This window comes from Triplophysa rosa, linkage group LG20, assembly GCF_024868665.1.
Source record: "Triplophysa rosa linkage group LG20, Trosa_1v2, whole genome shotgun sequence".
NCBI lineage: Eukaryota > Metazoa > Chordata > Actinopteri > Cypriniformes > Nemacheilidae > Triplophysa > Triplophysa rosa.
The window spans coordinates 6,289,918-6,316,564 of NC_079909.1; the positions used below are offsets into that span (position 1 = coordinate 6,289,918).

Genomic DNA, 26,647 nt, shown 5'->3' on the forward strand with positions numbered 1-26,647 from the left:
ATTTCACACTCTGCATTGCTAGATGATCTGCAGAGGACAGTTGATGGGCTATCTGTATTTGGACAAATTGAAAAATTTAGTTCCCTTACTACAAAAATAAACAGGAAGCCGCTGTGAAATCTGTAAAATCTCAAACCACTATATTTGGTCAAAGATATGGAGGTTGGAATAAGTGGGAGTCGGGAGTTTTTTTTACAGCCCCCATTGCTCGCCCCGCTTGACTTGCATTATTGCACAATACCAAATCTTTGCCAAATCCTTTTTCCCTCTAAACATCTGCTTTTGTACTTTTTTGGATCTGTGTGCCAATACAAATAAAGACAAACAATCTAATGTTGTGCAATGGGATTCACAAGCACTTCTGAAAATGTCCATTGGGGCATGTTAAGTGTTCATGTAGCAGAATCTCTGGCTCCCTTTTGGACGCCTCATTATATATGACCCATCACTTTAGAAAACCAAATCTATCACACCGCTCGACCCCATGTTTACGTTAGACATACTGCTATATAACTGTCTAGCTTTGACAACTTAGTCTTGTTATATATACCAGTGATTGAAATTCCAAGAAATTATTCTCTGTACACCGTAAATGAAGTTGTTTGTTCATTGCTGACCTAAATCTGAACTAAACTAGAATTTTGGCATTGTGTCAATAGGCAGATGCCTTTGCCTGTATCTTGTCATAGGTGATAGGCAGATAACAGCCAGAAATCTCTATCATTATGTGCATGCCTGGCATGAGTTGGTCTTTGCCAGTTGCCAACAGCTCAGTTCCGCTGCATGTAGCGACTCATCAACAAATTTCTTCTTGCACCATATACATGACAAGGCCATGATCTAATTCTTGGATTACTGGAGCTCACTCCTGAGTCCTTACAGGCATTCCCAGGATTCTGCATGACCTTTGAAGCTGGACTTTTTCAATATGGACATTGTTTTGCCATGTCAGTCCAGCGCTTCTGCCGGGACAGTTTCACTTGCTACTTTGCTACACTTTATGTTTCCCAGAAATACGGATCTTTGGAATGAATAGCCTAATAGTTTTATTTGGAGAATCTATCAATCTATCTGTCTGCATTTATGTCCTATAATAATTTTACAGATGTTACAAACACATTATTAAAGGGGAGGTGCAGCAGTGTTTCATGCATTCTGACTTCTTTACACTGTTAAACGTGCTGGCTTCACCTGCTTGACATGGTCAACTTGTCAAAAAACGAGTTGGACGTATGACGTAGTATTTCTGTGCTCAATACACTCCCCCAGCAAAAGTTTTTTTCTGACAAAGTTTTTTTTTAATCCGTTTCATAATAACTTTTCTTAGTCCCTTATTGGACAACTCTCCAGTAAAAGCACGGCCACGCGTCAACCAGGGAGAGCGGGAGAATGAGCATGCGCACACGTCAACCAGCTGGAGCAAGAGAGAGAGAACACTTTTCGGAAATAATCGTACAGCTGTACATGTCTTTTATAAATGCGATCAAACTAAAGTCTCTTCGAAGATATGATGTATGCACTATACTGTGTACCCAAGATTAATATGAGATTGGCAGATACTGCGTGTGTTACATCCGCTTTAAAGTTCTGCAGAAGAATGTCAAGAATGTCAAGAACATCTGTTTCTATTTTGTTAGTCGCTTTTGTAACTATCCCTTTAACGTTTTCAAACCAGCGCTTTTCTTAAAACGAGCACCACACCATGGATAGGACTTGCTTAAAATTCTTAGTTCATCTGGCAATAATAAATATTTATGTAAATTAACCTGTCAGTGCCATCAGACAAGTCCATGTGTCAACATAAGTTTACTTATATTGCCTGACATGGCTATAGTTTTGATAACATGATTGAAATGCACCAGGCTGCACTTTTTTTGTATGGTATATATTCATTTCAATAGTACAGTTACACATTACGATCTGTGGGATATTCATTTCAAGAGACCGTTGATCTGTAAATAAATGACAGAATAATATCAGAATCAGAAGGAGCTTTATTACCAAGTATGTTTACACACACACACACACACACACACACACACACACACACACACACACACACACACACACACACACACACACACACACACACACACACACACACACACACACAGACAAACGAATTGGTCTGACTATCCCCGATGGACAGTCCATAGGCGTAATTTTTGTACTGTACAAAAACGTATATCTATCCCCTATCCCTATCCCTAAACCTAAAGATCATAGAACACTTTTTGCATTTTTAGATTTGTAAAAAATATTGTTCTGTACAATTTATTAGCTTTTTTGCCCCTGGGGACCTCAATTTTGGTCCCCACGGTGACACGAGTCCCCATGTGTTGGTGTGTATTCAGGTTTAGGTCCCCACCGGGATATACAAACATGAACGCACACACACACACACACACACACGCACGCACGCACACACACACGCACACACGCACACACACACACACACACACACAAGGAATTTGACTTGAGCTTAGTGCAGAAGAAAGTGTACACATGGTGCAAACATACATTAAAATAGAAAAAAAGAGAATTAAATAAAAACAATAATGCACTATATACAAAAAGTGAAAAAACCTAGACAAAAAACAACATGATTTTTTATTTACAGGTTTAACCTATTGTTTCTTACAATGTGCAGTTTCCAGATGCTGTGCAATGTGCAAGTGTGCAATGTGATGGACAGTGTGTAGTAAGAGCTTTTAATTGTTCAGGCTGAGTATAGCCTGCGGGTAAAAAACTGTTCTTGTGTCTGGCTGTTCTGGTGGTCAGTGCTCTAGCGCCGGCCAGATGGCAACAGTTCGAAGAGGGAGTGAGCTGGGTGAGTAAGGTCCAAAATTATTTTCTTAGCACCTTTTCTCTTTCTGGCGGTGTAAAGATCTTGGAGTAGCTGAACCAAACCAGACAGTTATGGTTGAGCACAAGACTCAATGATGGCCGAGTAGAACTGTGTGAGCAGATCCTGTGGCATGTTGTATTTCCTCAGCTGGCGAAGGAAGAACAACCTCTGCTGGGCTTTTTTTAGCGATGGAGTCTATGTGAGTGTCTCACTTCAGGTCCTGAGAGATGATAGTGCCCAGGAACCTGAATGTCTCTACTGCAGCCACAGTGTTGTTCATGATGGTGAGTGGGGGGAGTGCAGGGGGGGAGTTCTCCTGAAGAAAAATCTCTAAAGTTCTATTTTACAGCGCAATGGGGAAAAATACAAAGGTAAGCAGTCGTTTAGTCCCCTTCATTTGTGAATGTCCAGATTTACCAGAGAACAACTGCTTTTTTTCTTTTATTTAACCAATTCAGAGATAACAATAATGAAATACAACTTTGCATACATTACATAAAATATACAAACAATACATTCAAAGTCATCTGAACATATAGAAGAAAAGATAAAGAAGAAGAAAAATCAAATTAAAAAAATAATAATAAAGTAAAATATCTAAAAAAAAACAAGTATTACAGTTTTTGCCCATTGCTTGCCACTATAGACACATGCTTAGACCAAAGTAACAAAACTTGAAGCTTTTGTTACTATACCTTAAACACAGTGTGACGATACCTTAAACAAAAGCGCTGCTTTGCACTTTAGTTGCAATTCTGCAACACACTTGCTTCTGCACACTACACACTATTTCACACATAAGACACTTCGTTCATAAATGAAATCTCATGGGTATCATTGGGAAAACACATCTATTCAAAATACAAAACACATTGGGTGATTGAAAACACTTAGACACACACCTGAAAAATCTTACTTACAAAACTGAACACCAATCAGCCAGCCATAAATAGGCCTCAGTTGAGCCATTTTGAGAACTTTGCAAGCATGGAGGCAGGGAGAGCAAGAGGTAGAGGAAGACAAAGAGAGAGAGGAGTAGGACGTGGTCGAAGAGGCTATGCACGGAACAGTATTTCAGATGATATTAGAGCAACTTTGGTGGATCATGTGACAAATCATGGCCTGACAATGAGGGAAGCTGGGCAGAGAGTCCACCCACATCTAAGCCGGTTCACAGTTGCATCCATCATAAGGACATTCAGACTGGAAAACAGGTATGTCCTCAACTCTCTACTCCAGACTGTATTCTATTCTGACCATTTCTAAACCCTATTTTTTCCGCTTGGAGATGGCACGTATATGACCGCCAACCACATGCCCGCTCTCCTCTTCTACAGGCAATGGAAGAGGCATGCGGAGACATTGTGGTAAGGTCAATCCATGGATGGATTCGGCACACAAGGTTATATTTTCCCCGTTGCTTAGCAGGAGAAAATATCTTTTGTGATGTTGATGAGATCCCGTGGCCAGACCCAAACAGACGGCAGGATCCATAATCCCACCCACACACAATTGGCCTGTTTTTCATTTACAGTAGTGTATTTTTGGTTTTATTTTTGCGTTACTGTATTTACTGTACTGTACTGTAAAGTGTAGTACTGTGATGTACAGTATTGAGGTGATGTCATTTGTAACCTTTCGGTATTTCATTTTTGGTTGTTGTGAAAACCTTTGTTGGAGAAGAAACATAACAAAAACTGTTAGTGTTGCATTGAGCTTCACAGAATGATAACTGATGAACTGAATAAAAACAGTGGACATTAAAGACTGCAGTGTTTTATATAAAGTACACTAGTGTGTTGCTGCTAATCTGAAAGTGTATTCATATGATGCAAGTGTGTATCATTTTGCCATCAGAGTGAGATTTTGACAAAGGATTGTTAGGTTTTGATAGCAGAGTTTCATTTCGACATAGATGTGAATGGTTTACTTCCCAGTGTTGTGTCTTGTGTGCTTGTGTGTAAAGTTTTGACACAATGAGCCGAAGTGTTGCAAAAAGTGTTCAAGCAATGGACAAAAACTGTAATCATAGCACATGAAAGATCTCGAGAACAACTGCTTAACAATCGCTCTCGCGATATTTTGACGACATACGCCGATCAAACTGATCAAACGCAGCGCCGCAGTCGAATCAGAGAGTTTGACGTGTCAGCTGACGTATATCACGTGATCCTGTATGCGGAAGAAGAGAGTATAGATTTTCCTCTTTTAATCGACTGAATTCTCATTGTTTTATATCCTTAAATAGCTTTTAGACTGACAGTTGCAGATTTGTAATTTATCTACGCTAACTTTCAGCAGTGTTTTCACTTTCTTTATCACAGCTCTGTTGACTTATGCCTGTAAACATGAACAGTTATGCACATGTAAGTTAAAAAATATGAAATCAAGATGAATAAGGCACTGTTTCTTTTAACGCTATCTATTTCTGTGGGCTCGACGTTTGGTGGTGAGTACAATGTTATTCGATAGCACAAAGATAAACAGTGAACGTTAGTATTTTATTAATATTAATAAATAACTTCACAATCTTTGCAGACGCAGAAGTGACAATCAAAGCGCCAGCAACAGTTGATCTACAGGAAAAGTCCTCACAAAACATCACTATTACGTTAAGGTATGATTATCTAGATGTATGGTTTCAATTTAGAGTCCAAAAACATAAAATCCCACTGATGTGCTCATCATGAATCACTTTTATATCATCCATTTGTTTTCTCCGACAGTTCGCAGCTGAACACATCTGTAACAGTTTATTTTAACATCACATATACGTCCAGAAATGTCTCCTCACTAATTCAACTACCAGATGAGGTACTGTATGTGCACTTATTACAGGACGGATTTTAACACATTTGAAAAAAATATATGTTGGATTAACATTAAAACTACACGGGTTGCACATAAAAAAGTTAAGTTAACTCATATGCAATTAGTCGAATTGCCCCATTTATGTTTGCTAAACAAACATAATTTCTATGTCTAAAAGTTTCATATTTTATTTAAATTCTCAAATATTTTTAGTTATCGTAACATAAAATGTTCATTTATCTTTTCTAAGATATCAAAGGGAAAGTCGTTCCGCAACCGATCTTCGGAACACAAATTAAAAGACCCCCCCCATAGACAGCAATGCAACGTACACTTAAAGCGCTGAAAGTTATCATTAAAATAGTCCATGTGCCTACAGTGCTTCAACCTACTTTTAGTGTGCAGTAAAACAAAAATATGACCTTATTCAACAATTTCCTCTCCATGTAAGGCTTCAGTGAGATGCAGTAAGAGCATGCAACAGTTTAGGTCTAAGGGTGGCTATTTAAAGATGCTACAAATATAAAGTTTTAATTGATTTTAAATTGTGTTAATAGTATATAGTCACAACATAAATAGCAAAGTGACATTTGTTTTATTCTCTAGTTTTGTGTGAGTGACCCTAAACTTTAGAATGGTAGTGAATATATACAACGTTTTAATGACCCCTCAAATTATATTAAACCATCAAAATATGAGATGTATGGTCCAAAATTGAGAAAATACTATTTGAAATTGAAAAAAAAGGCAAAATACTGAGCATCAGGGAATGTGGACTTTTATTTTAATATAAAAAAGCAAAGAAAAACAAAAAGCTCAAAGGAGATAAAGCATACATTAATCACACGACTAGAGTTATCAGAATTAATATTTTGTTGATCCTCGTTTGTTTCTCACCACAGCAGTTGTTCTCCAGGGTTTTGACTCAGCTTTGCACATGTGTTGTGTATCATATTTTTTGCCAAGCTATCTTAACCTCAAAGCTGAGCTTCAGTTTACACCCCAAGCCCAACTTTTCGACACACATACAACATTTTGAATACATCTTTAGAAATATATTTGAATTAACGACAAAGTTGGGTGTCACTATAGCTTGGATCAAATAGCCAATCAGGAAGATCTTTATTTTAACCAACAGGATTCTTTTGACATTTTTTGTTTGTTTTAAGGATTATTTACCACAAAGGGATGTTTTACAGATTAATTGTTCATTTGAATGTGACAAATATTCCCCTTGTCTGTTTAAGCAAGGGTAAATGGCTACATTTGTCTCTGTGATCTTTGACAGGTTGTCGTGCCAAAAGGAAACACATCTGTATCTTTTGAAGTGCAAGCAAAGGGAGTCGGTCAGGTTACAGTTGTCCTTTACAGCAATGACACGCGCGTTAAAAAGTATGTTGTTAATTCAATTCTGTTAATCTGTGTTTAGTTGATCAAAATATTAAATAAAAAGTGATCTGGTGTATCATTTGTTTTCAGCCACATGTGGTTTTCAGGCATAAAGCAATACGGTTGAAAGCATTACAGTTGAGCTTTTGCATCAACTTGTTGCAAAACAGGTTCTGTTGATGTTGTGTGCATGTGTTAACGGAAGAGATGTATTCAGTGTCCTTAAAACAACAGCTAGAGGGCCCGTCACTCTCACATCCTCACCGAAACACATTCTCTAGTCAACACCATCCTAACACTTTTTGTCTTTCTTTGACAGTAGATTAAGGATTTTCTACCTTTATTGGTCTGTGACCCAGTTTTATTGGCCAAAATTTACCAAACACCACCCAAGTATTATAACATGCTTTAGGATCTCACAGGTGCATGGCTCAAGAAGAACAACACATTTTACTGTTTAGTTGGTTTCATTATTATTCGCTCCGTTACGCCTCTGTTTTTATAGCATTTTTTAGCACTCGCATCATGAAACGCTGTGCAAGTTTAAAAGTAGTTCAGTTTTTAAGAGCTGGCAGGTTACACTGAGTTCAACTTCATTTCTAGGTCACACTTTTGGTTGTTAAAACCTTTCTATTTTCCAGTCAGATACAGTTTATGAGAATATTCCACCTCTGCTGTGGATGTCTGAAATGTTTAAGCGTTTAATACAATCTTTTATTTTCAGCTTTGAAACTCGAATTAGGTTTTTGATTGTCAGGAGCAACGTTCTCTTCATCATTAACCAGATTATTGGCTGGATTTACTTCCTGGCCTGGTCTGTGTCATTCTACCCACAGGCATATGAGAACTGGAAACGACGCAGGTAAAGATAATTTTTAATTGCGATTTAACTGAATGAATATAAATTTATTTGATAAATAACACTTTTTTTTGGTCACACAGTGTGGTGGGCCTCAGTTTTGATTTCATCAGTCTCAACCTGACTGGATTCATTGCTTACAGCGTTTTCAATGTTGGCCTGTTCTGGGTGCCATATATACAGGTGAGAGCACCTGACTGTAACACCTGTTATGTAATATTTGCTTTAAAGGGGTCATATGACACGGCTAAAATGAATATTACCGTTTGTTTTAGATGTAATGCAATGTGTATACATGATTTAAATCTATATTTGAATGTGGTATTTTCCACATACCGTGCATGTTTGTATCTCCTCTTTGCACCGCCTCCTTGAAACGCGCAGATTTTTACAAAACACATCGCTCTGAAAAGCGAGGTGTGCTATGATTGGCCTGTTAACCAGTGCGTAGTGATTGGTCGAATACTGCAAGCGTGTGAGGGAAATGTAACGCCTCTTCCCATATTTGGAACATCAGGTTCCAAAGCAATTGTACTGACAGGTACGCCCACCTTACTTGCATATACATTTGGGCGGTCTTAGTCAAATCATACCACCAACTGACATAGATTTGTGGGGGGGGGTGAGCATTCGCTTTTAGATAAAATGCATCTGTTGTTCCGACACTTTAATATTTACAATTTTACGTGTCTAATACATGCATGGGAAACTTATAACACACCAAAGACACAGAAAAACACGTATTCACGCCATATGACCCCTTTAATTCTGTCGACTTTGGTCTTGTGGTGAGGTGGTGAACGGTCTAATGCGAAATAAAATATCCTACTAATATGACCATTTTAAGCATTTTATTTAGCTAATAAGTAACACAATTGACAGGCTTTAAGAACCAAAAACTTTCATGATCCAAACTGAATAAATGCACCATAAACACACTCTACAGGAGGAATTCTTGAAGAAAGATCCCAATGGAGTCATTCCAGTCGACGCCAATGATGTGTTCTTCAGTCTTCATGCTGTAGTTCTCACTCTCGTCTATATCTGCCAATGTGCCATCTATGAGGTAAATATTAACCATGTCATGCTTTACTTTTGCATTGCTTTTTAAACCTTCCTAACCTTTCTGCTTTATATCTTTTAGAGAGGTGATCAAAAGGTGTCCAAAGTGGCCATTGGGTTGTTGGTGATTGGCTGGACCTTTGCGTTTGTCTCCCTCTTTGTCGCCGTGGCACAGAAGATCACCTGGCTGGATTATCTGTACTACTTCTCCTATATTAAACTGGGTGTTACACTTGTAAAATACATTCCACAGGTAATGCAATGCACGAAAAACGTTTCATGTGAAAGACAACGTGAAATGGCATTTGCCACCATAGATATGTTGATCGCACATTAGACCACTTTGTTAGTTTAGCTGTTATAATGTTTGGATCACATTTGGTAACATTTTATTCTATTCATGCGTATACTGTGAATACTGCTGAATGGACTGTGTACTTGCATAGTAAGATCAGGGACATTTAATTAGAATTATTAAAAAAAATTATAGACCAATATAATAAACCTGAAGTGCTATAAATATCATAAATATACTGTCATATTTTTCAGGCTTATATGAACTACCGTAGAAAGAGCACAGAGGGATGGAGCATCGGCAACGTTCTACTGGACTTCACCGGCGGCAGCTTTAGTTTGATTCAGATGTTCCTTGAGGCCTTTAACAATGGTGAGACAACACAAACTCTAGTAGTTTACCCATTCACTTTCATATACTAAATTAAACAATTGGACTGTAGGAAGGATAACGCTAAGGCATTTTTGCCCCATTTGCAGTAACGGCAAGTCAGTGCTAGTTTCTGTAAGTCTGAACATGTCTGCAGATTTAGTCTAAGGATGTCAACATGTTTGATATTTAAACCTGACTTTAGAAGATATTTCATAGTGTAAGATGCTTCACAGCTCAAATCTGAATACTGAACAGCCAGGTTTGTTGTTTTCTGAATGACTTAAAAGTTAGGTTACGTGTGATTCTCAATGGGTGATGCCCAGTTTTAGCAAGTCTTTCCTCTTTTAATTTGTTAATGCGTTTTCTTTACAGATAAATGGAAGTTTATATTTGGGGACCCTACAAAGTTTGGATTGGGCGTGTTCTCCATCTTTTTTGATATTGTGTTTATAATACAGCATTATTGTCTGTATGGGAACAGAGAGCCACCATATCAAGATTTAAATGATCAGAAATAGATTATCAGCACCTCACTTGCCTTAAACTATGTTATGTTTTTGTATACAATGTTTGATATGGTTTGAATGATCTAAAAATTTAAATCATCTATTAAAGGGAATTATGAACTTTCACTAAAGCCTGCATCTTTTGAACGTGAGAGATATTAGTCATAGTTTTGTAAATTTGTATGGTAGATTGCCATAAATGAAAACTGTCTTTACTAAATAGTTGGAGCTGGTACAATGAAATCAATTGTATAAACACTATAATGTAAGCTGGTCCTTGTGACTTTTTGTCACATTTTGAATGAAAAATAAACTACAATGAGAGAAATCCTCTGATTGTTGCCTTGGATTGTTTTACACTATTTCCATGTAATGTTAGACTTAATTTTTTTCCCAGAATGACTTTCAATTGCAAAAATAACATATGTATAATAGTTAAGTAATTACAATAATATTAGTGAGGTCATGTTTTAGTAGGTTAATTTGCGAGTACTACTGTAGTTTCTACTGTATTCACGCAAGATTAGTCTGAGTGATTTTTATTATAGAGTATTTAGATTTGTGTAGAAAAGATATTCTCAACTCAACTCAACTCTATTTATATAGCGCTTTTTACAATTTTCATTGTTACAAAGCAGCTGTACATGAGACATATTGACTATAAGCAAAACAATTAAAGTTGTACCTGCAAAAACAAGAAAAAGTTGAAACACAGAAGACAGACATACCCACATACAAAACACTCCACACACACAATATGCACACGTACTAACACACATGGACATAGACACACACACACGGACGCGTGCGCACACACGTACACAGACAAGTACGCACACACAGACACACGCTCAGTGAGAGCACACACTTAAGATAAAGGAGAGAGAAGCACAGGTCAAATATAACAGACTATAAATTCCTATATGCAATATTAATTAAGTAAAACTTTAAAATTCTAAATTCTAATTGCCTGCAACAGTCTGTCTGTACAAAGAAAACAAAGCTAAATTGACTCTGCTATACGCGCGACGGTCGCGTGGCGTCGCTGTGTATATCTGCGCAGAGGATTGTGGGTATAAAGCGGAAGGAAGATGGCGGAGTTGACAATTGAGGGTAACTGGTAGCAGAAATACAAGTGTGAACTCATGACGTATTTTATATGTGTAATGAATGATGTTGTGAAGAATGCGAGTGTTTGGAGTTGAGGGAATGTGTGTGTTTGGAGTTGAGGGAATGTGTGTGTTTGTGTATCGTGTTGAGTTTAATCGTGGAGTGTTAGCGCAGCATCTAAACTCACTGGTATAATGTAGAGATCAGTGACGTGTACCCACTGTAAACTTAGCTTTGTATGTTATCGTTTACTTTAAAAGAGACCACAATTGTGTCTTTGTTTACTCGTGACGTACACCCACTTTTTGATATTTGGAACCAAAACGCTGATGTTTTGAAATGTGTTGTTTTGGGTTTTTTGTTACAATGGAATTGTACAATTGTACAAAGTAAATGGAATCTCTTCTCAAACTTCTAAAGGACACAAATACTTAACGAAATACCTCCACACAACCCATGCCGTCTATTTCAGTTGCCCTAAAGATATACAAATGGATTTGGTCTAGAAAAATAGACCAAAAATAGAATAGTTTTTGATCTTTTTATGCATTCACGAAAGTGTCTTGTTGCCATAACAACCGGGATGCGTCAGCAAAAAAATAATAACCAGAAAAACATATATGAATTATATTTTACATATAAATAAAATAACGGATTATATTTTGTTTTTCTACAGCAAAATCATTTGTATACCTTTAAAACTGTTGAAATATACAGCATGTGCAGTTAATTTACAAAGTTTTGTGCGCTTTTGAGGCTTGAGAAGAGGATCCCCATTCACTACCAGTGTAACCCAAAACAAGATCAAGAAAAGCCACCAAGGTATTGAACGACACTAGGGTGAGTAAATAATGACATTTTGTTTGTGTGTACCAGGTAAAGTGTATCATTTTATGCAGGTTGCTTACATAATATGAAAACGAGTATATTTATTGTGCATAATAATACATCAGAAGAACTATGTTGTTTGCAAACTTTCGAGAAAATGAACCCACTCACCTTTAAATTGCATGTGTGACCCCAGTGTGAATTATTGCATGAGAAATGCAAACCTGAGTTTAACCGAATATAAAAGATGTGCTGTGACGTTGCACAAGTATCTTTGATTTTTATGTTCCAAGTGACATTTTTTTTGTAGTAAATAAATGCTACTATTACTGCAACTAATAATAATAACAATAATAATGCATTTGTCACCATATTTTGTGAAGGTTTCTGTTTCTGACGGTCATACTGTATTCAGAGGAGGTTGAAATCATCTTGAGGAAAGACACAGACAGCAGCATGGCAGATGAGAATGGTTAGTCATGTTTATGTTCATAAAAACAGAAGAGCTGATACCCAGGCTCATTTTTGACTTTACTTAAATGTAACATATTTGCTTGTGCTTTGAATTAATAATTGATCCTATTCACCCATTCGTAAACTTTATTAATGTTTTAATTTGTCAAAAACGATGCTTTTGTTTAAAGATGTATCAAATAATCTCGTAATGACAAAGTGTCTTTAATCTCACAGAGAGACCTGCTGTTGCTCCCCCTGTGTTTGTGTTCCAAGGGGATAAAGGACAAAAAGTAAGACGGAGATTTTGTGTGATTCGGTACTCTAGAATGAATCTTGCAGTACCGTTCAACCTGTCCATTGTTGAAATTGATTCTGAATTGTTGTTTCTAGAGGTCTGCAGAAGAATCGAGCTCAGATGGAGAAGGTGAGTAGTCTACAGAAAGTCTACATTGATGTAAAGTGTCTTTCTAGTATCTTAGTAAAAGTCTATATTGCCTTTTGCCTCAGACTCTGATAAAGATGATGGCAGTTACTCCCATATTGCAAAAAGAGAAAGAACGTCACCGTACGCACAATTCCCACCTGCAAATTCAGGTAATCCTGACATTCCTTGTACACGGATTACTCAATTAGGTGGATATAACAAGATCATGAGTGGTTCTATTTTCAACCTACAGTATATAAACAGAAAAAATAAGTACATTATAATTTAGATCATTTTTTAAGCTGCAATCTGTAACTTTTTGGGTTTCAAAATAAAGCAAAATCAGTTACTGAGCAAGTGCATCTCCTTATCTTACCCCTGTTGGCATCAGTAAGCCTATAATAATGATTTATAAGTTCAGCTGTCAGGTATGATTTTCCTGGAAATGCCAGTTTGTTATCATTTGACTTCAACAACAGACCGTGATCTAGAGGCAAACATTTTGGATTTTTATAAAAAAGGAAATTCGGTGCATATAAATACAGTTTATATTTATAAAAAAAAACTCATCAACTGACCAATCAGAATCAGGTATTTCAGAGAGCTGTGCCGTTATCAAGTAGATAAGTAAATACAATAGATAAAGGACTTCTTATTTTAAACACCTTTTCCCTCTTCGCAGGTTCTAAGAACAACGTTTTCATGCCGTCCAATTTCTGTCATTCACCAACCCCAAACTCTGACTCTGAACCTGGTGAGACTCGAACATGTTACAAACCTGAATCAGCTCACATCTGTAAGTTCCATATCTGCAGTTAGGTCACTTCATTGATGTTGTCTCGACGTTTCCTTTGTTGATTAGAGGAGAAGACGGTGGGGTTTCACCTGAAGCCCGCAACGCTGATCCACGGCCAGGCACCAAGTGCTGGTGGGTCCCTGTCCTGACATCTGCTTTTAATAAGCTTGTTTATTGTCATTATGATTGTCATTTATTGCTTATGAACCTAAGACCCTGCATTTAAGACCCTCTCATGTCCTCACAGCCTGAGGGATGCATTGCTGTCAGGCCTGGTGTTTTTGGAGTGACCATGCGGTTGATTCATTTCTTGCAGGTGTCCCCAGTCCTAAACCCAAAGAAGCCCAGCGCAGCATCCTGCGACCGTCTGTGCTGCAGCCCCCTCCGGCCAAACCCCCCCCTCAGAGCGGTGAGTACATGACGTGCTAAACAGAACTACATTTAAGTTTGTCAAAGAATTCTTTTAGATCTGTTTATTTCCACTTTAACACAGATCAGATCAACAGCTCAAATGGATTGAGGATGTCCTCAGATGCAGGATGTGACAGTACCACAGACTCGTCTTCTGATGCTACGCAGGATAACCAGCTGTCATCTGTAAGCCACGACTCGAACATGTTTTCCAGTCTGCACTGTATCTCACAGTAGTTGACATCAATAACAAAAAGAGCATTTTTTAAGTGTTTTGGACACTTAAGTCACACTTCAAGTATATCAGTTTCACTACGTTAATAACAAACAGATGCTCGTAGACTTTTTCTTGGAAGTGACTTTTTTCACCACCTGGACCAAATTCACACAATTGTCCAAGAGTCCCAGGGTGACCTTCATCACATTCATGTCTGACATCTAGGAACCAGTCGAACACAAATATCTTTTAACAACTGAGATCTAACAAATCACGTCATCAAAATAAAACGTGTTTATTTCTTTAAAATAAACTCCACATATAAATGAACATACATTCAAACGTTGTGTGGCTTCGGTGTCCATCATAATGTGTAAATTGGGCTTCTGATGTTTGACATCATGTCAAAGAAAAAAACAAGACATCTAGTTTTGTTTGGCTGACCTAGTCATTTTAGTTTCATCTCTGGAGACATGAATACTGCAAAGTTGAACAAATACAAGCAAAGTGACAAAATGTTGAACCTTAATTTGTCTTTTGTTCTTTCAAGATAAAAAGCAGCAAGGGGTTTGGTGACAAAACAAGCGACAAACTTGAAGGACGTTATGATCCAATCGAAACAACTTTTATATTTGGACAAAATATGAATGAAAGAGCCAAGGTTTGACTGACATTTACTTGTTATTGTCTTTAATAATTCAACACGTTAAAATGTTTTTCAGTTGTTTTGTCTTGTTGAAGGTATATGTCTGTTTCTTTCTTGGTTAGGTGTGTAGTCATTCACCTGAGTGTTACGATAAAGATTGTCCTCCAGCAGACAATTCTGAGGAAACAAATTACTTCTTGCAGTACATCACATGCAGGTACTGGTAAATGTTTATCCTGTTTTAAGAGCGTTATACAGGTCTCCTCAAGCAGAAACTTGTAACTAGTTTTGGCATGATCATTGTTTCCCATAGCACACAAAAAGCTGACGACAGCCGTGCCAACAGTGCAAAATTTGTTTTCGGCCAGAACATGTCGGATCGTGTGTTGGTAAATCAGTAAATTCCTTTCTAGTCATTGACCTGTTTGTCAAAATTTGGCCCGGTTAAATTACAAATGATCAAATACGTCAATCCCACCCTCATCTCTCAGGCAATGCCAAAAATCAGCACAGAACCAGCAGGGGGCAGCAGAGAGACGGCAGAAACAGCCGTCGGCCTATTCGGCCAGATTCAGCAATATGAGACTCAGGAGAAGGGTATGTCAAATGATACATTTACCCCTGATGCAGAATGAAAACCTTGGTGAAAAAAATCGAACTTGTGTTTTGATTTTGTAATGCGATGCAGGTGAAAACACAAAAGAGTCTCTGGAGGAGTCTGCAGCACGCCATGAAGCGCACAAACCCCAGAAGTGTTTGTTAGAGCGAGTGCAGGTGCAGACAGGAGAGGAGTCTGAGAGTAACGTGCTACAGGTGAGAGCAGCTCTCAGATCCCATCATTACAGATCAGCGTGGTTAAGACATGTGGGATGATGGTGTGAGGTGTTGTGTGTGTTTTCAGATGCAGTGTAAGTTGTTTGTGTTTGAGATTGTCTCTCAGTCGTGGGTGGAGAGAGGATGTGGAGTGCTCCGACTGAATGATATGGCATCCGCTGATTATGGCACCCTGCAGTCCAGACTGGGTAAAACAAATGTACAATTTATTGCAAACTCACATTAAAGTGATAGTTCAGCCAAAAATGAAAATTCTGTCATCATTTACTCACCCTCTTGACATTTCAAACCTGTGTGACTTTCTTCCTTCCGCAGAACACAAAAGAGGATATTTTGAAGAATGTTGGTAACTGGCCCCCATTCACTTGCATTGGTTTTGTGTCCATGCAATAGAAGTGAATGGGAACCAGTACTGTTCAGTTATCAACTTTGTTCAAAATATCTTATTTTGTGTTCTGCGGAAGAAAGAAAGTCATACAGGTTTGTAATGACAAGAGGGGAAATAAATGATGACAGAATTTTCTTTTTTGGGTGGACTATCCCTTTAAGGTCGGGCTCCGTGCTGGCATTGAATGACCATTTTATCAGATTGAATATCCTCTTTTACTTCAAATTAACATTGAAAACAATATATTTATAATAATAACTATTTAACATAACATTTTAAATGTTAATAATCCATTCACAAAGATATCTGCAGATGTTAGGACTAACACAAGGGGGCGCTAATGCTTCTGTTTGTCACCCAAGCAGACATCTGTTTTTCAGATAGGAGTCTTAAATAAATAAGATTAGTTCATGTGCAATTGATCAGTAATGTTTTTCTTAGAGCTATGTTTGTATTTGTGGGTTACAGTCATGCGGACTCAGGGAAGTCTTCGGGTGATTCTCAACACAAAAATCTGGCCTCGGATGCAGCTGGAGAAAGCCAGTGAGAAGAGTATCAGAATAACCGCCATGGACACTGAGGAGCAGGGCGTCAAAGTCTTCCTCATATCTGTAAGATAACACTAAATAGACTTTTCAATACCCTTTTCACCACCACAGGGTGGGTCGTAATTGTGGCCTGGTGTCTTCTGTCTCAGTCCAGCTCTAAGGACGCTGCACAGTTGTTTGCGGCGTTACATCATCGTACCCTGGCCCTACGGAACACCGGCGGGCAGGAGTCAGACGGACAGCCGGCTCTCCCTGAGAGTGAGGTCATCCGCTTCAGTGATGACGATGAGCCCCGCACGCCCCCTGCTGCTTCTACACCTGCATCAGGTGATCTTTCATACCATTGTTAGTTGATAAGTTTGTTGCATTATGTTGTTGTGTCTCCTGCTGCTACAGATGCTCACGGTTTGCACAAAATGATACTATTTGTATAGTTACCAAAGGTTCTGAAATAATTGTGCGTCAGGACCCAGATTTTACATTGGACTTACATAAGCGGACAGCCTGGACCAGATGTACTATACAAAATTAACAACAATTTCCCTTAAAATTAAACTTTGAAATTCACCATGAACTACAGTATGTAGGCACTATGCAAACTATTCACATATTCGCAAAAAAACAAACAAACACTGGACTAAATATAAAATCATTCAATATTAAATTAGCTGTTATACTAATTAACAACAAAAACACATGAAGGGATTTTTTGCCATCACTCAGACAGTTTCTGCATATCTCATGTTAATCTTGAGTACTTGCAGAATAATATCGCACCCTTCAAATATCAGTAGAGTCTTTAGTTTGATCACATTTATAAAAGACAGTTACAGCTTTACGATTATTTCCGAAAACTTACGACACGTGCGGGAGGGATGGGGGGGCAGAACTAAAGCATGTTCGCACCTGTTGCCAACTAAACACAGACATATGACTCAGTTTCACTAACCGGATGCAGGTCATGTCTGGCATCTTTTAGTGCTGGGACCGCTCCATCTATCAGTTTCAAACGATCTCCAAATCCAGCGTTATATCCAGCGTTTATATAACATTCATCACCCAAATGCAGTGAACAAACAAACAGCTGAACTTTGCGAACGTATGCTCGCTCTCTCTCTCTCCTGCACACAAGTGAAAGTGACGTGTGCGCATGCTCCTTCTCCTGCTCTCCTTGGTTGTCACCCCACGTGCTTTTCCGGGAGAATTGTCCAATAAGGGAATAAGAAAATTTGTTACGAAACTGATTTTCATGTTTGAAAAAAACTTTCCAAAACCTATACGAACCCTGGGGGAGTGTATCGAGCACAGAAATACTACGTCATACGTCCAACTCGTTTTTTGACAAGTTAAGCATAAGAGGCCAGCATGTTTAACATTGCAAATAAGTCAGAATGCATGAAACACCGTTGCATCCCCCCTTTAAGCATATTTTTGGTGCTGTAGTAACTGTATGTTCAATTATATACACTCTTAAAAATGAAGGTTCCACAAAGAACCATTCTGTCAAAGGTTCTTTAAAGAACCATCTCTTTGTTTCTTTTTTTAATCTGAAGAACCTTTTTTCGCCACAAAGAACCTTTTGAACAGAAAGGTTCTTCTGATGTTAAAGGTTCTTTATGAAACCAAAAAGTTCTTATATGGCATCGAAGAACCTTTAGAGAGTAGTCGGTGCTATATATCCATAAGTATCAGAAAACAACTATCTGTCAATCTACTTTTCTTCTCATTTATTAAACTGTTTTTTTTTTCATTAGGTAATCCAGAGGCAGGTGTGTGTCCAGTTATAGGGGACACAAAGTGCTAAATCTGCTGCTAATCTCTATCCCACAATGCCGCACTGCAACCCTTACAAAAAAGATAACTATGCAGGTGAATCTCTCCAAGCTCCTGCAACTGTAGTGTACTCACTTATTTTCTTTTATTTATTGAATTGTTAACAGCAAAAAAAACTTTTAAAGACTGTACACATAAAACTCTCTCCGCATCATCATATTGATGAGAACACAAGACTCTTAGTGTTTTATTTAACGGGCACATTATAATTCCAAACGTGAACAGTTTCCTTCACATACTGTGTGTGTGTGTGCGTTTTGATCTTGGTCTGAGTGAAAACAGGAGGGAGAGGAGATGTTTATTTTCACTCTTCTGCTCAGTTCCACCTGCATCAGTGAAATCATCCCTCACTTCTCAGAATGACCTCAGTTAAATGATGGGATTTAAGAGGCATTCCTCTCCAGTTTTTACAGCTACAGATTAAAACAGAGCAGGCGCTCATGCACTTATCTCCAGCTCTATAAATACACTAGAATCAGAAGCTGTGATTTGAGGTAGACCTTATTTATTTTGTTTTTGTAACATCACATTGCCCATTTTTAGTCATGATGGTGTAACTGCTGGTTATATGAAGAGTAAACCTCACCCTCTCAAACACATGGAACTGTTGTATAAATACTACTGTAAACACGGTAAATGCAATAGTACTATTTCACTTACAATATATTTTTATGAACATGTCCTGTATATTAAAAGTTAGTATTGTATATACGTTTAGCATACAATGTTTTATAGTAAAATGACTTATAGACGTGAATTATTAATAATAATTATAGTTATTAGAATGGGTTCTTTATTGTCTGTTACTGTAGCATTACAGATGTTTTGTGTATGGAAATGCAGTGTTTTTCACCCTAAATATTTTGTTTACTGTGAAGCTTTTGTCACTACATAAGAAAAAATATATGATTGGTCTTTAAAAACATGAGGTTTGCAAGTTTTGGCTATTTCTTGAGCAATATTGTCAAAAAAATTGGTTAAAAAATGTAACATAAATGTCAAGAGATGCCCAGATCTTACCCAAAGTCTAAAGAAAACCCTATTAATAAACGATTAATTAACATAATTTCTTAATAATAAATTAACATTTCATAAATGATATGAAGCCTGTTTAGAATCCTTAACAATTTTGTACTGTGAATACTGTGATGTAAAGATTAATTAAAAAATCATTACTATTGAAATATTAACATTTGTTTAGAGGTCATGGTACTGAGAAATATGTTTTTGGGAATGAAATCAACCCTACAATGCCAAAATCGTAATCAAATATATGCTTCATTTTCTTTATAAGTATAGTTTCATATTTCTTTTGACTTTGGGTAAATATGACCTGGATGTGTCTTTTTTTGCAGTTGAACTATACTGTTTCTAGAATAAACCGGGTTTAGCTTCAGTTATCAAAGGCGATTGTGAATCAGACATGACTTGTGAGGCACGTTACTGCCAAACAAATACACAGACTTGTGACTCTCACACAGTGTATTTGAACAAGGGCTTTCCGCCAATCTGCTGCTAAACACCATATCCGTCATACACTGCCATCTGTAGCAAATTATATTGTCATGAAAATGACCAACGACACAATGCTACATGTAATTGTTTGCTTTCACACATTTTGAAATGTGTTTAAAGCAGTTATATTGTTTCATCCTGAGTCATGTAGATAAGGAACCCTTTGTAAAGTTTAAGGGCGTTTGACAATGTAAAAAACACCGTACTAAAGAGTTTCCATGAATCTTGCGGTCTAAAGGTGTTTAATTCAGCAGTCGTTTTATAGTAGGATACTGTTTTGAAATGCTTTTGATGTGAATACATATGTTTAAAATAAGAATTATGTAGATATGTTGTTCAAAATGCTACATAGGCCTTTGTTACAAATTTTGCAAGAAACATTTAGGTTTGAAAACTAAAGTATACAGTATTGTTTTGTTTGCTGAGCTTGTCGTGTTAATTTATAACATCTATAGCACTTCATTATTGTTTTGTGTGGTACTTTTTGTCCACTTAACACATTTCGTTCCACAGATCAATGTATATTTCCATAAAGAGTTTCTAAATGAGATGTTTCCCATCAATATGAAGCATGTAAACTAGAAGGTTTACATGGTTTACAGGTTTGTTTCTTTTTGGCTTGTTTGTGTAGACCTCAGAGAGCTATTTTTGGTCTGATACTACACAATTGTACAGCTCCTGTGGTTTTAATGTCATCTCACTTTGGTGAAAGTGTTGAGATGGGATTTACAAGGTCTTGGGCTAGCATCTGTTGACTTCACTGGAATAATTGGGTCTTTTTCAATTGTGTTTTGTTTGTCACGTATGTTTTTTTTTGGTTTCGGATGATTGATAAGATGTTTTCCACAGACTATTATAAACCCAAATATATGCATAAAAATTCCTCATTCCTCATTGTTCCTCCTCTCAGACGACTGTTCATATTTACCGTTGAAAAGGATCAGAACACAGTTGTTTTGACACTGAAAATTGATGCTGCTTTTAAAAGTCACATTATTCTGCCATGTGGAAACCTGTACAGCCTTCATATTTAACTTTTTATAAAGTTGTTCCACCTTTGCCCACATGTGACTCTTTTTGTCTTTTCTCATACATTTACACTCTTTCTGTGCTCTTTTTTATAGTTATGCACTGTAAAAAACAACTACAGGATTTACCTAATTTTTTGCAAACAGTTTTTTTTTAGTAAACTTTACTTGTAAAGTTTTTAACACAGTTTTTTAAAGTAAATTTTACTTACTTTTTGTGTCAAGTTTTTTGTCAAATTTACTTAAAAACAACTGTGTGCAAATTTTGCTCAAATTTACACACACACAAAAAGAGCAACAAATAGTGCATTTCACAGAGATTTCGACAGTTATTTCCATTAAGACTATATAACTTACATTTGTGTGAAATTTTGATTTTTGAGGTTGAAATTTCGAAACTTTGTATTTAAATTATACACTTAAACTGACATGACCTTCGAAAGTGTTTATGATGAGTGTCAAAAGTGTGCGCAAGATTTTGATCAGTAAACTATAATGCTGCAGCAAATTACTTTTTCAAAATCCTAATTTTTAAATTTTATTTCCAGGTTTAAATTTACATTAACTTTACAAATTAAATACATTTATGGTGTTTTTGCATTTCCGAAATGAATTAAGAAAGTACTTCAGAATTAAGAACCTGATAATTTTTTTAAATAAAATGTTATTGTTCTTAGCTATGGGTCATTGTCCTTTAATAAACTTTAAGCATAGATTTCTGGTTGACTGAAACAGGTTCTTCAGGTATTGGGTTCATTCTGTGGTTATTTTAATGAGAACAAACCTCTCCTCCTGAAAAGAAACTAAAAAACTGAAAGGAGAATTATGTCTTTCTCAATAGCAGGAATGTTGTCAGGTTGTTTTGGCTTTCAGGCAAACTGCTCAACTTCAGTCTCATCAGGTGCTTCTTACGTTTCCATTAGGGCTTTTCCACATGCAGTTTTGAAACCCGTCACTCATTCTGGAGAACGTCATTTGCGTTTATTTTAACAGAGAGGGTGTGATATTTCTGCTTTGGTGGGCTGAGAGTTCTGGTTCAGAGTTTGCGTGCGTGCGGCCCGATGAAAGCATGATTTTAGATGAACTGTGAGGAATACTTTCCCCTCAGCCTGTCAGGAGAATTGAAAGTGTCTCATAACAGCTACAACACAACATAAAACAGTTCCATCTGTAGAAAGTCTTCAATAATATTCCATGGAAGTCACAAATGTTAATGTGTTGTGTGAAGATGCTTTCATGGTGCAGAGTCTGAAAACAACACATTTTTATTATGCATACATGGTGTTATTTCTGACAACAGAAGAAAGTCTGTTGTTGCACTATTCGTGGCCAAAAGTATTGGCAATGACATACTGTAAATGCAAAGTTTGCTGCTTATGCTGTTGTGGTGTTCATTCACATTGTTTATAAAAAGCAACTCCCCACAGATTTTGATCAACTCAGAGCACTAATAAGGCAAGAAACATTTGCTATCAGTCAGGATTTTGCCCATAAGCTAATATCCATCATGCCAGAGCCAATTACAGAGGGTGTGAAAAACACTGTAAATATTGACTCTTTGCATATATTATGTTTTGCCAATAAACTTAAGATATGCAAATTTAAGATATCCAGTATACCATAGAAACATGTTAAAAAATAATCTACAAAATACAGAAGCCGCAAACTTTTCCAAACACAAAATTACTGTCACTGCCAATACTAGACTGTATTCGCTTGACAATGTTTCTGGTGATGTAACTGAACTAGGGCTTTTCACTACACAGTTATGGTGACCAAAAGAATATGAAATAATGATATTATTGCGATATGTATTAAAAAGGTTTTCAAACATAATAAATAATGCAGTCAGTCAAATTCATCTTTCATTTTAATTTTAAATAAATTTTATATGAAGACAAGCTATAAAATGTTAAATGCATTGTAAAATGCTGTAAGTTAAGTTCAATTTAAATATTGTAAATAAAAAATATTAAATGTGATGATGTATCTTATTAAAAAATAGCTTAAACATAAAAAACATTGTTGTTGATCTGCTGCAATATTACTGTAGTACTTAGAGTTTTAAAAATGCAAAAAAATGCTTGTGAAAACAGTACCAAATTCAAAAGCTGTCATTATTTAATGGAAATTATTATTAGCTATTTCTTTAGAGCAAATCCCTCTTTTGACAAAACCTTACAATAGTTTAATAACTATTCTTTCTACATATTCTTTTTTGAAAAAAATGATCACAAAAATGATCAAATAATTTTAAGTGTGCAAACGCTGTTTCAAATAGAGCTCTTCCAAACACAACATGAAGGTTAAAGTCGCAGTACCACATTTTGCTTCGTTCCAAATATTTACAGAACCAGATCACTGAAATGCACGCTTGTATACATGAACACAATGAGTGTAAAATGTACATGTGCAGCATCTCTCAGCACTTACTACAGGTTTCCTCACTGTTTCCATTTCAACAAATCTGGTGAGCACCAAATGTTTTCTGAAAAACTCACAACAGTGTTTCTTCAGTAGAGATCAACTCAACTTTTGCAACATTTTTTGTATTTCTTTATTTTATTTACTTGAGCTTTGAGCTTTCCGGGTTGGCACTAAATAATAATTTAATAATAATAATTTGTATTTATATAGCGCCTTTCAGAAACCCAAGGTCGCTTTCCAAAGTCAATATAAGAACAATAAAAAAAAGTTTTTAAGAAGTCAATATAAGAACAATAAAAAAAAGAGTTTTTAAGAAGTTTTTGAAGGAGAGAATGGAGGATGCTTGACGAATGTTTTGAGACAGATCATTCCACAATCTGGGCACCACAGCACTAAATGACCCATCTCCCATAGTTACCAGACGAAATTTCGGTGTGACTAACAAACCTACCCCGGAAGATCGTAAGGAGCGAGCAGGGGAAAGGCCTAAGTAAGTCAGATAAATATTTGGGACCAAGTTTATGAAGAGCTTTATAATTGAGAATTAGAACCTTATAATTAATTCGCAGAGAAACCGGAAGCCTGTGGAGGTGATAGAGGATAGGCGTAATCATTAAATGAGAGAGTGGAATCAATGAGAACACCAAGATTTCTAACTGACATGGAAGGCATGATCAAGTCACCATCCAAATCTTATCAGTTGCCCAGATTGCTTAGAAGTAAGAGGTTTAGAGCCAATCAGAATTATCTCCATGTTATGAGAGTTAAATTTGAGATAGTTTGTCTCCAGCCAGAGCTTGAGTTCCCTGATGCAAGTTGATAGAGCAGGTGGAGGAAACACTGAGGTGGAAGGTAAACTAAAATAAATCTGAATGTCATCTGCATAACAATGAAAATTAAATCCGTACCTTTTGATTATTTGTCCAATAGGTAGCATATAAATAGTGAAAAGAAGAGGGCCCAAAACAGAACCTTGAGGTACTCCAGAACCAGAGGTGGGTAGTAACGCGCTACATTTACTTCGTTACATTTACTTGAGTAACATTTTGGTAAATATGTACTTTTTAAGTAAAATTAAAAGTGTGTACTTTTACTCTTACTTGAGTAAATTTCTAATAGAAAATCTGTACTTTTACTTCGTTACATAACTTACATTGCGTGACGTTCCTTCGTTCCTTCATTTTAAAATATGCTTTTTAAAACGCGTCGTTTATTTCAAGGTTGTCGTCTCTTTTTACGGGCATTCCCGAGTGATCGATTCTTTTGAGTCGATTCTTTTGAAAGCATTAATTGAACAATGGGCAAAACCATTTGTATAGGCTAATGAATCAGTTCAAATGATTTGTTCAGTTCGCAGCACGATCTGAATCATCTGAAGCAGGATTACTCACTCCTCGTAGCGCGAAACTTAAAAACACGCAGAACACAAAGAGCGTTGAATGAAGTGGATATTAATCTATATCTATACAATCAAAACTGCAAATGTGTCATATTGTTTGCCAGCGATGATAAATGCCCGCCATTTGCGCGCACCCGTGCGACCTGTTCGTCAGACACAGCAACATGCGCGTTACCTGTCAGACACAGAGACGTGGGCTTGCAGAAATATACATTTGAAGAACAGAAGGAAGAAAACTTGTTGATGGGCGTGTGGTTCACTGTTTACTGTTTGTTTACAAGTAAGAGCGTTTCACAACACACACGTGACACAACACGAGAAAACATGAGCTTTGTTCAAAAATGTGTATTTCATTTAAGAAAGCACTGCAGATGTTCTAGATCACCTTAGGAAATGTTCTGAGTTTAGTTCATGTTTTAGTTTGACATGGTCTATTATTCTAAATAAGTTGTGTAAACTACATTGACATCAGGACTAGATGAAATTTACAGAAATGCTTGTCTCTTCTGTGTTTGTCTATTCTTTAGTCTCTCTAGTATATTGCAAAGATACCTGCTTATGATAATTGAAAATATTGATTAAAATGTAATATTAAAATATTGGCGTTAATATTAATTTTATGTAGTAGGCCTATATAATCAGATACAAAGTAACTAAGTAACTAGCTACTTGAGTAGTTTTTTCATTGCATACTTTTTTACTTTTACTCAAGTAAATTTTAAAATAGTGACTTTTACTTTTACTTGAGTAACAATTTCTCAAGTTACTTGTACTTTTATTTGAGTAAAGATTTTGGCTACTCTACCCACCTCTGTCCAGAACTGATGGATTTGTTGGATGATTTATGTCCCTGGAGAACCAGGAGGAGAACCATTCAGAGACAGTGCAAGAAATTCCAATTTTTGAGAGCCGTGTGAGCAGTGTCTCATGGCAAACAGTGTCAAAAGCTGAGCTGAGATCTAACAAAAGGAGAGTGCTAAGAGCAGCAGAATCAGAGGCTAAGAGAAGATCATAAAGAACTTTCACCAGGGCTGTTTCAGTGCTGTGTAATGGGCGAAAACCAGATTGAATTTATATATAATAAACATACAGTTCCCCAAAAATGAAAGAAAATAGTTGAACTGGTGATTTTCTTCTAACTTCTGATGAATGCTGATGGATGCATTCAATAAGACAATTTGTATTCGCTATATCTTACTTCTTAAATGTTTTAGCACATGTCTATTAGCAAATTACTTCAGCAAATGAAACTCTGGGGAAGATTTTCTGAGTGTATAATGAGTGTTGGAGTTGAAAACATGGCCGTGCGGTTTGAGTCTTAACCAATCTCATCACTTTAAGTTAAGAAACCCTTAATTTCAGGTACTTTAAACCTGCTCTGTTACAGGAAATAATGACTCACGAGATGTTTAGTCTCTCCACCCAGATGGTAAATGAGACTCCGACGTTTTATAATGATAGAATTAGAGTCAAACCAAACAGAAAGGCTTGGCAGTGATAGATGATGTTTGTATCAAGGATATAATGTAACACACTCACAGGTCAAAGTGGTTTACTATCCACATGACTCTGATCTGTTCCTGGAAGCAGGTCATTGTTTGATCACCCTGCAGGCTCGCCAGAATACATGTACGTGTACTGTGAA

The 26,647-nt window shown here is 36.8% G+C and overlaps 2 protein-coding genes across 6 annotated transcripts; both read left to right on the top strand.

Annotated features, from left to right (window-relative positions):
• Positions 1-4,988: 4,988 nt before the first annotated feature.
• Positions 4,989-10,467, top strand: ctns (cystinosin, lysosomal cystine transporter). Its single transcript, XM_057362013.1, has 10 exons — positions 4,989-5,297; positions 5,387-5,465; positions 5,575-5,662; positions 6,948-7,051; positions 7,773-7,910; positions 7,991-8,090; positions 8,854-8,973; positions 9,052-9,222; positions 9,519-9,636; positions 10,009-10,467. Exons 1-10 carry the CDS (start codon positions 5,240-5,242, stop codon positions 10,152-10,154), a joined length of 1,122 nt encoding a protein of 373 aa, XP_057217996.1. The 5' UTR covers positions 4,989-5,239; the 3' UTR covers positions 10,155-10,467.
• Positions 10,468-11,173: 706 nt separating this feature from the next.
• On the top strand, positions 11,174-21,212 carry ranbp3a (RAN binding protein 3a). Of its 5 annotated transcripts, XM_057362011.1 has the most exons (19): positions 11,236-11,255; positions 12,009-12,092; positions 12,464-12,552; positions 12,771-12,826; positions 12,927-12,960; positions 13,044-13,130; positions 13,643-13,714; positions 13,823-13,888; positions 14,073-14,165; positions 14,250-14,353; positions 14,935-15,045; positions 15,153-15,247; positions 15,344-15,419; positions 15,522-15,627; positions 15,719-15,843; positions 15,932-16,052; positions 16,721-16,863; positions 16,950-17,127; positions 18,555-21,212. In XM_057362011.1, the coding sequence occupies exons 3-19, from the start codon at positions 12,537-12,539 to the stop codon at positions 18,602-18,604; spliced, it is 1,533 nt and encodes a 510-aa protein (XP_057217994.1). In that variant the 5' UTR covers positions 11,236-11,255; positions 12,009-12,092; positions 12,464-12,536; the 3' UTR covers positions 18,605-21,212. The 5 variants fall into 5 exon arrangements, with proteins under 5 accessions (XP_057217993.1, XP_057217992.1, XP_057217991.1 ...); XM_057362010.1 differs by lacking the exon at positions 12,009-12,092 and having other exon boundaries at positions 11,174-11,255; XM_057362009.1 differs by having other exon boundaries at positions 11,199-12,074.
• Positions 21,213-26,647: the final 5,435 nt, after the last annotated feature.